The sequence below is a fragment of the Sander lucioperca genome, chromosome 9, assembly GCF_008315115.2.
Source record: "Sander lucioperca isolate FBNREF2018 chromosome 9, SLUC_FBN_1.2, whole genome shotgun sequence".
NCBI classification, from domain to species: Eukaryota; Metazoa; Chordata; class Actinopteri; order Perciformes; family Percidae; genus Sander; species Sander lucioperca.
The window spans coordinates 35,373,627-35,383,361 of NC_050181.1; the positions used below are offsets into that span (position 1 = coordinate 35,373,627).

Below are 9,735 nucleotides of genomic sequence, written 5' to 3' on the forward strand. Positions count from 1 at the left end.
CTGCCTTGTCACACGATCCAAATTTTCTTCAAAACGTACCATTTTCAGCATGTAACTAGCTCGAAGGTTGTTGTTTCCTCGTATGGAACGGAGTTTGAGAACAGCAACATACGGAGAGCGGAAGGTGATGGACAGATGTCAGGCAATTATCTTGGAAATGTACTTCCGTTGATCCAGACTAGAGTTTAAAGTTTGAATTCCCCTTTTTGTAACACAGGTGATAATACTTTGGACTACTGATTTAACCGAGAGATTCTCTTGCCGATCGTAGATGTAGAAGAGCTCCAACTGTGAGTCACGTAACATTCTCCGGGACAAATGAATGGGACTTTCTGTGGTTGTTTGTGGTACTGCAGTAGCCTGGAAATCCAGACCCAAATCCGAAAGATTAAGGGTCTAGCATTGAGTAATGAAAATGGTCCAACTCGAGGGGCGGCACCAAGCATGCATTTGAAAATCTCACTGCACGCAATTGGATAACACTACGACCAATCACAACAATACACGGGATGACGTATCCAGAGCCCCATACGCTTAGCTACCAGCGGAGCTAACTGGTAGATTAAACTGTCGTCATCTGTTTAGCTCGCCTCTGGCCCGCCTATATCAGATACACCAATGTGATTGGTGCAGCTCGGCTACAAGGGCTAATGAGCATCATTACTGAATGCCAGAGTGACTCGCTGAGCAAATTCAAATTGTGCTCTCGCGAGAACTCTGGATTTCCAGGGTAGTACTGCAGCCTAAACCTAAGAAAAGTTGTAACTGCAGTATTTTATTATGTTGACATCCCTGAAACACAGGTTACATGAAGTCAAATACATCCTCCTTAAGCAATTAAAGAGCCCCATGTTTTCCTTCCCATAACTCCTCCGCAGAAATAGGCCAAGGTGAAAGTCAGGGTTGCGCCAAAGGACTTCAACACAAAAGGACGTCAGTGCTAGAGAACATTCTCTCTCCCAGCTGCTTCCAGTGTTTACCACCGTCCCCCTCAACACTATAGTATCTGCACAAGAGAAAGGGTTTTTGCCCCCTGATGTCTTTACCAGCCTGCGCAGCCATGGGACTGAGGGAGGCCAGGCAGATAGGAAATGCAATTAGAAGTCTCAGTAAAGAAGGAACATTAGCAGCAACAGACAAAGAGCTCACAGTCCTGTAAACCCAGGTAAGGAAGGAGGTCGTAATCATGAGCAACCGTTCCCTTTCCTGCATCAGCAGAGGGAGGGAGGTGGCTGGGAAGGCTGCGACAAAATGGCAATAAGTCTGCATCAGTGCCTCTCAGCGCTGTCCACGATGCTGAGGGCCACGATCCTTAAAGAGCAGTCAGCAGTGAGTTTAATAATCTGTCATTTAGCCTCAAACTGTTCCTGTACTGTACTGGATGATCCTGTGGCCTAAATTATGACTGACTACTTGGCAATAAGGAAAATAAGGACAGGCATTGATTAGATAGTGTCCAGTTTTGGTTGAGTTAATTGAATGACAAAAACCACACCATAACATTTTTGGCAGTGCAAAGCTGTACTAAATGCCTCATAAACATTTCTTTTTTTAAAATCACACAAATAATTTGACTGTGGGATTCAATGGTCTCCCTTCTACATTGTTTGATCTGTATTGTGTAGACTGTGTATTTTACCACAGTCATCTCAAACAGTACTTAACCCAGTATGGATTTAACATAATTATAAGGGTCATAACCTTCACATTTTAAGTTTGGATATAGCCATACCATTTTTAACATGCTTTAAGAAACACCACTGGATGCTTATTTAACCTACTAGCCACCCCCCCCCGGACAATTTGCACTACCCTACCCCACCCATATTGTACCTACTGCAATTACACCTATACATAGCCATATTCTACTGCTCTTCATACTATTCATCCTGTATATACACTTATTCTTACTACTCTTCTAATGTTACCACACTGCACATATCTGTCTAAGTGGTTCATTCAGAATATCCATATTTATTCTGTTTTTCTTATTATATATTCTGCTAATACACTGCATATATCTATATTATTTTTATTACTAGTACAATGTTACTGCTACTACATTGCACATATCGGTACATGTTGTTCATACTTGTTAATATTACATAGCCATATTTATTCTACTCTTCTAACATTGTACTATATTTCTTGTCCTGCCGATGCTCCACCTGTCTATACTTTGTATATCACATTGCACTTTTCTGCCTTTTTTTGCACTTCTAGTTGGACGCCAACTGCATTTCGTTGTCTTTGTACTTGTACTCTGCACAATGACAATAAAGTTGAATCTGAATCTTATTTCCCCCTTATTTTTTTAGGTTGGTGTCATTGTTGCTAATTTTGTTTTGTTTTACTGGATCTAATCTGTGATTTGTTTTGTCTTGTACTACAGGGACCTGCGCTAAAACGGTTACATATCATTTGACATAATTAGAAAACTATTGTTTTCTGTTCTTTCTTTTTCCGTTAAAGAAATAAAATAATCTCCAGGGGGTTGATGATTTCCTCCAACCGGTTGGTAAAATGTAAGGTGGGAAAGTGCATAAGTTCATCTCCCCTTTCCTGCAACATTAATTGTTGCTGTTCAAACCTTGTTGAAGTCATATCACTTACCTGTATCTGTTCTGCCTGTAGATTAGTAGTTTGGTCGACTTGATGTACTAGTAATAATTGTCACTGTGTCAGTTAAAACAATGGTCAATTGAGGTATGTGTGTACAGGGAATAAAGAAATGGCATGAGTGGACAGGAAACATGTTTGCTCAGACCAACAACATGATTATCATTTTCCAGTGAAATAGTTTCAACGCGTCCTGTGTCTCTGTGAGTCTAATAAAGAGACTCCCAGAAGCATCCAAACAGCTGACCTTTAATATCCTCACAGCTACCCCTGCAGTGAGCGGCACATCCCAAATGTGGAAAAACACTCGATGTTAAACAAAGGATATCCTTTAGACGGGAAAGAGCTCTCTCCCGTTGCTCAAGTCTAAGTGCTGTATTTATTAATTGGCGCCAACACACAATACACTCTTGGTTCATGAATTGAAAGTGCGCTCCCATCCTTTCACAGTGCAACAAACAGGATGTTTGTCTGTTCTCAAGCTGGTTGGTTTTCCTGCTCCGTGGTAACGTTGTACTGGTCCAAATAAAAAGTACATGTGCACTGAGCTAATTCTATGATCCATGTCAATAATACAATTTAAAACTCGGTAACAGACATGTAAGGAAAGTGCCATTCATATATCTCAAAAATGTTCGGACAAGGGGTATTTTTCTTTCTACACAAGCAACCCTGTTTGTATTTTTCTATATTCATCTCCATCTCTTTGTTTCTTAAACCAAACAAAGAATAAAAGATTCAATCCGTCTGTTTTCGCTGTTTCAAGGCATGTTTTGGGAAAGGTCATAGCAGACATTAGATACCAAGACCTTACCAGCCCCGCCCCCATTCATGCATTCTTTATAAGAGATATGTTGGGATTTTATTCAGGCTATGGATATCTGTGTTCTCTGCAGTGATGATATTCACATTGTTTTTACCAACAGCATGTATACAAGAGCGTTTCCAAAAGTTCCTCCCATTTGCCTTAGGCCTGCTGACAGGTTGGCAGGTAAACATAAACAGGCTGGAGGATTTAAACTGCGTCGCCAGTAACTCTCGCCTGAAACATTACAGGAGGGGTGGGGCAGTCATTTTTAGATAATTAGCCACACAATAGGTGACGCACGCGGGGGCAAACAGTTGTTTCCGGGTCTGCGTTGGATAATATCTTAAATAGCTTTGTTTATAGAGAAGAGACAGCCACAGTTGATGTGCTTATGTTTAATCAAAGCTTTTATTTGTATGTAGTCTAAAAATACAATATGTGCTTATTCATATTGTGTAGACACAAATCCTTAACACACAAACTTCACATTTAACATTCAAAAAGTGCAAAAGTTATTCAAATTGCTTTTCTAAATGCATATCAAAGTATAAACTGTCACAACCAGTGTATAATATATGGTGCATTTATTGATATAAAATATGAGGACTCAATATGAGAAGCTTGCTGTGAGCTGTGCTTCATAGATGCAGTGGGAGACAAATCTCCTTTAAGCTTTGGCTTTTCTAATTAAGGTGGACTAACCCAACATTCTGGAGAGATCTTGTTTCTCCCTGGAAAAAGAAAGAAAGAAAGAAAGAAAGAAAGAAAGAAAGAAAGAAAGAAAGAAAGAAAGAAAGAAATAATAGTTATAACGTTTCTTGATGTGACGCTAATGAGTGAGTTTATCAAACTTAAAAACATCACATATTTTTGTTAATGGATACGTCTTCTGGTCTTATCGTCAACAAATTTAATAAAGGTAATTGTGTGCACATCCCACCTTCTGGCAGGTGCAGGACAAATGAAAAGTACTTAAAGCGAAAAAATGTAATGTCCGCAACACTGCTTTAAACTCCCATATTTAATGTAAATGCAACGTTTCGACCCTACTGGGTCTTCTTCAGGGAAATGCCCATTTACCTGAAGAAGACCCAGTAGGGTCGAAACTTGAAGTTTAAAGCAGTGTTGTGGACATTACATTTTTTCGCTTTATCGTCAACAAATCCCATGAAATAAACCAAAACCAACATTAAAAGTATTGTGTACAAAGCCTGATTTAGTTCATTTCTTAATTTCCCCCCAGAAACTATAAAAACACATCAATGAGCCACACTGTTGCACTGGGTGACATGTTCCTTCATTACAATCAAAAAAATCTAAATCAAAAGAACTTAATTTTTCCCGTGAGGGCACTTCATTTGTGATCAGGCACATTTAGACACAACATACAACAATATATAGTCAATAATAATAATTATACCCAAGAATAAATAAATACTTAAAAATACTAAAAACAAAAAACCCTGAGGGTAGGAGTAGAGGGGTGGGTAAGGAGATAATAGGTCGAAGTCTGGAGTGATGAGGGGGGTTATTGTTAAACAGTCTGATGGATGCTGGCACGAAATGAACATGGGCACTAGTTTATTTCCAGTCACTCCTGCATACACTGTCCTGTAAATACTCATTAGAGCACCAAATGTATATTAATCCGCGACAAAAAAAAAAAAAAAATAGTTCCTAACAAATGCACTATTTAGATCCTGTTGTGTAACATGTGCTAAAAACTACAGTGCCCAGCTGTTTTAGAAAATCTTGAAAAAAATAAATAAAACTATATATTGGTGACCCGTTACGTCATTTACACATTTACGTCTTCAGTGGTCTTCAGTGGGATCCAGTGGGTTTGGGGCTGGGTGCCACAGACAGGGTACGGAAATCAAAGCATTGAGAGACATTTTTTTTCATGGGATTTGCCGACAATATCAAAAATATAGAGAATGTCTCTTCTGTGCACCCACTGTTCAGCCTGCAACAAAAAACCAGCAACACTTTAACATTCACTCTCAACCTACAGCTCAAAGACACTTGATACTCACTCTGGGCCAGGGGGGTTGATGAGGCGTTGCAGATCTTTAAGGTGCTGAGTGACGCCCACTGTTGGTTAAATACAAGAAGTTTGTCATTACTTAGCCATGGTGCAATCAACCAAGCTGCATTTATAATTAACAATACTACATAAATGCTAACAGCATTTCTGACGAGATCTAAGGCTACAAACATTAGAGCCATTCATTCAAGGCTTGAAGAGGAATTATTAATAATGGAGTTTGAACCCAAATACATACTTTGAATACAAATGAATGGTTGCAAACTGATTACTCCTGATGTTTGTTCAAAGGGTCAGTTCACCCAAATTATCAATCTATCTTGCAGATAGTTTGGGGTTTTATCAACCCAGGTTTTGAGATATCTGTCGTCCCTGAGAATAGCAATGAATGGAATTTCACTTGTGCTACCTAAAGCATTTAAAAAAAAAATCAACAGCAGCTTGAGATGCTTCTGCAGAAATATTTGATTCCAATTTTTCCATGCTTTAAGAACAACAAATATGTTTCCATTCGCCTCTGTTGTACTGGGGTGGGAGCAGAATTGGTGGATTTCTCAAAACCTGGGCAAATAAAACCAAATCTATCTGCATGGCTGGATACCACCTGGGGTATGAGGTACGTGAGAAAATATTTTTTGGGGAATCTGGGTGAACCATACCTTTATTTAAAAATGCCCCAGAATAGTAATGATAAACTGCAGGTATATATTCTTACCTGAGCTACCGCCTCCCAGTCCGCTCGTTCTTCCTGCACCAAATGACGACCCAGTTCCACCATAACTATTCCCAGTGGATGGTGCTTTCCCTGTTCCACTTCCTGGCTTACTTTGTCCTGAGTTACCCATCCCTAACCAAGAAAATGGGTTGCTGACTGACCCACTTTTACTCGTTGCCCCAGTCGCCCCAGTCGCCCCAGAGGACGACCCAGAAGAAGAACCTGAGGAAGAGCCAGAGGATGATCCGGAAGATGACCCAAAAAGGTTTGAACCTAAGCCTGGGGAGCTTTTCACGCTTGATGTTGGCTTATTCAAGCCTATCCCGCTTGACCCAGAGGATAACCCAAAAGTTGGAGAGCCTCTCCCACTCAGTGCTGGGTTATTGGAACCTGTCCCACTTGGGCTAAGATTTGGATTTGACGCTGAGCCAACGCTTGGGTATCCTCCCCCAGTATTGAACCCTGACCCGGTGGAGCTACCTGACCCAGGTGACAAGACGGACGAACTTGAAGAGCCTGCCCCGATTGATCCTTGTCCTAGCCTATTAAATACTGACCCGGTGGAGCTACCTGACCCAGATGACAAGACGGACGAACTTGAAGAGCCTGCCCCGATTGATCCTTGTCCTAGCCTATTAAATCCTGACCCGGTGGAGCTACCTGACCCGGATGACAAGACGGACGAACTTGAAGAGCCCGCCCCATTCGATCCTGGCTTATTGAAATCTGACCCAAATAAGCTCAATCCCCCTGACCCTGCCCTACTAGGCTGACCCCCAATAGAAGAGCTGGACGAGGCAGAGCTGGATCCACCACCGAAGCCCCACCCAGGCTGGGACTGTGTGCCTGACCGAGAGCCTCCTGCAAATCCTGTCTGAAATAAAATAAGAGCAATGTCAATATGGGGAAAAACTGATTATAAACCATTTGTTAAAACTATCTGGGTTTTTTTGGTTAAAACTTGTCTACTTTGAGTAGACAAAAAATGTGATTATATCAACTTACACTACCGGTCAAAATTTTGGGGTCACTTAGAAATGTCCATTCCACTCCATTACAAACAGAATACCAGCTGAGATCAGTTGCATTGTTTTTTTAACCAGGGCAGCAGTTTTCAGATTACATTATGTGCTTACATAATTGCAAAAGGGTTCTCCAATGTTTTCTCAGTTAGCCTTTTAAAATGATATCAGATTAGTAAACAGAATGTGCCTTTGGAACATTGGATGAATGGTTGCTGATAATGGGCAATGTAGATATTGCATTAAAGATCAGCCACCCACTCAGATCAGCTGGTATTCTGTCTATAATGGAGTGGAATGGAAATTTCTAAGTGACCCCAAACGTTTGACCGGTTGTGTACATTTTCGGTTCTAAGATGCAAAACCCCTGACTTAAAGAGCATCATAGAGCTTCTTCATATCTAAGTATAACTGACATAAATATTTACCCAGTTCTCACCCTTCTGCCCTCTTGTACTTTACTGGCAGACAACTTCCCTCCCCCACCTCCTCCTCTGCACTTAAAACTGGATAATTTCCAACAACCTGTCAGGCTGCTTTAATCTCATGCATTTTATGCAATATGTTAAGATCTCAAAGCACTGTGATAAGTGCTTTGTATGTATTGTAGTATTTCTACAGGTGTTACATAAGCAACTATGTCTTCTGATACTGCAGTGATGGAGAGTATTATTGACAACAAAGCTCAAATGTGTGCACAAAAGGACCTAATAGCTGCACAAATGCATGCATATCATTAAATATGACAGGGGTTTTATTCCATCCATGACGATAACCTGTATAGTAAATGACAGTGTACACATTATATTGTACTATATTAGAGAATCTCCAGCAGCATTCCTTTCATGTAACATCTGCTGTTACTAGGCTGTGCAATTAATCGAAAACCCCCTAAGATCACAAAAACAATGTTATTGAGAATAGCGATTATTTTGCACATTACGTTTTGCAAGTAAACTCTTATTTTGTCTTGTGTTCTGAAGAGGAATACAAAAAGTCAATGTGTAATCGTGTTAAATCATTTTTTTCATAATCATCGAGCAGCCCGAGCTGTTGCCGTTTACAGCTCGCAGATAGTTTCCTTAATTAAACTCTTATTGTGTTCCCTCCTTTTAACTACCTTCACTGGCAAACAGCTTCACTAAAAAGTTCAGGATGTTTTACAAGGTTGTTCTTGGTATCATAGGTCTCATTTAAATAATCAAACGCTGAACGAAGAACACAGAAGAGCTCAGACGACCCTACAGAGCGTATAACATGCTCATTTAATCAGTCAGGTCTTACCTTAGGTATGCAGGACAAGTTGAGCTGCTTGATTTGCTCTGTAAGGTGATCAACCTCTTTACTTTTATATTTGACATTGTTTCTCACGACTTCCAATTCTCCGCTAAGCCTCATCTTGTCCACCAGGAGTCTCTCCTTCTCCTCGTCGTGTTTCTGCTGAAGTTTGCCTAAGTTCTGTCCGTGCTGCAGGATCAGGCCTGTGCGGTTCATGGTGCACCAGCGGTAGTCGTCAGACAGTCGCCAGTTCTCTGCCTTCAGACGGCTGCTTTCTGCCTGGATGGCTGACACCTGTCCTCCCACACTATCCAGATAACGCTGGAACTTGTCCTCCACTTCCATGGACAGGCTGGTGCAATTGGTGCGGATCTGCTCCAGGTGGTCCCTCTGTTTGGGACAGGTGAGCTGGAAGGCGATGTGCGAAGGGAAGAGGGAACTGATCTTCTCTAGGAAAGCCTTGGAGACATTGGAAATGCCACTCAAGGAATGGGCGAAGTCATCTTTGCATTTCTGCCTAAAGAACTCCACCTCCTTTTCATGCGTGGATTTGTCCCTCCGCAGACGGATGGCCTCCAAGCTAATGGTGTCTCTCTCTTTGGCGGTCTGGTCCATTTCCATCCTCATCCTCTGCGTTGTTTGTGTGAAGTTGGACTCCACAAGGTCAAGCCTGGCTTTCAGTCGTTCACTCAGCAGCCCACAGTTGCAGTTATCTGTATGTTGAACTGCTTAGAAAAAACAATAATGACAGAAGAGAACAGAAGTAGACAGATCTATCTTTCTCTAAGTGGCAGTTTTTGAACTGCAGGTGAGAAATAGAGAAATAGGGACAATAGCTCAATAGTCTCATTTAAGTATTTGATTATTTTTGGGATTGCACTGAAGAAATGTCATACTTACATGTGGTTGGGCATCGGGCGATGTTCTTGTAATTGTTCAACTCTTTATTGCAGTCTTGCTGTTCATATCAGTGAAAGAAAAGGTGTTTTAGGGATTTGTTCTAGACCAGTTGCAAAATGTAGGAAAAACTATTTAGAATGTACAGTTTACCTTAGTCATTATTAACCAAAATGATTGTGTTTTTTAATGTCTTACAAATACTCTGACATGTGGGTTCAACACTTAAGTGCTACATGTAATAATTATAACAGAAAATAATCTGTTGGGTTGCCTCTTGTTCGGAAAACTATAAAGGAATATCTCAAAACTACATTTTACAGTCCTATTTATTGAAATACAAATACAA

At 40.7% G+C, this 9,735-nt stretch overlaps 1 protein-coding gene across 3 annotated transcripts in view; it reads right to left on the reverse strand.

Moving 5' to 3' along the window:
* Positions 1-3,994: 3,994 nt before the first annotated feature.
* plvapa (plasmalemma vesicle associated protein a) overlaps positions 3,995-9,735 on the reverse strand; it is a 7,395-nt gene continuing 1,654 nt past the window's right edge. For 2 of the 3 annotated variants that reach the window (XM_031281002.2, XM_031281001.2), the window contains 5 exons: positions 9,390-9,447; positions 8,496-9,214; positions 6,190-7,063; positions 5,464-5,521; positions 3,995-4,158 (listed from right to left, as the gene is read on the reverse strand). In XM_031281002.2, the coding sequence (XP_031136862.1) occupies positions 4,125-4,158; positions 5,464-5,521; positions 6,190-7,063; positions 8,496-9,214; positions 9,390-9,447 (1,743 nt within the window). In that variant the 3' untranslated portion in view covers positions 3,995-4,124. The remainder of the gene's footprint in view (positions 4,159-5,463; positions 5,522-6,189; positions 7,064-8,495; positions 9,215-9,389; positions 9,448-9,735) is intronic. The other variant, XM_031281003.2, reaches the window with a different exon arrangement.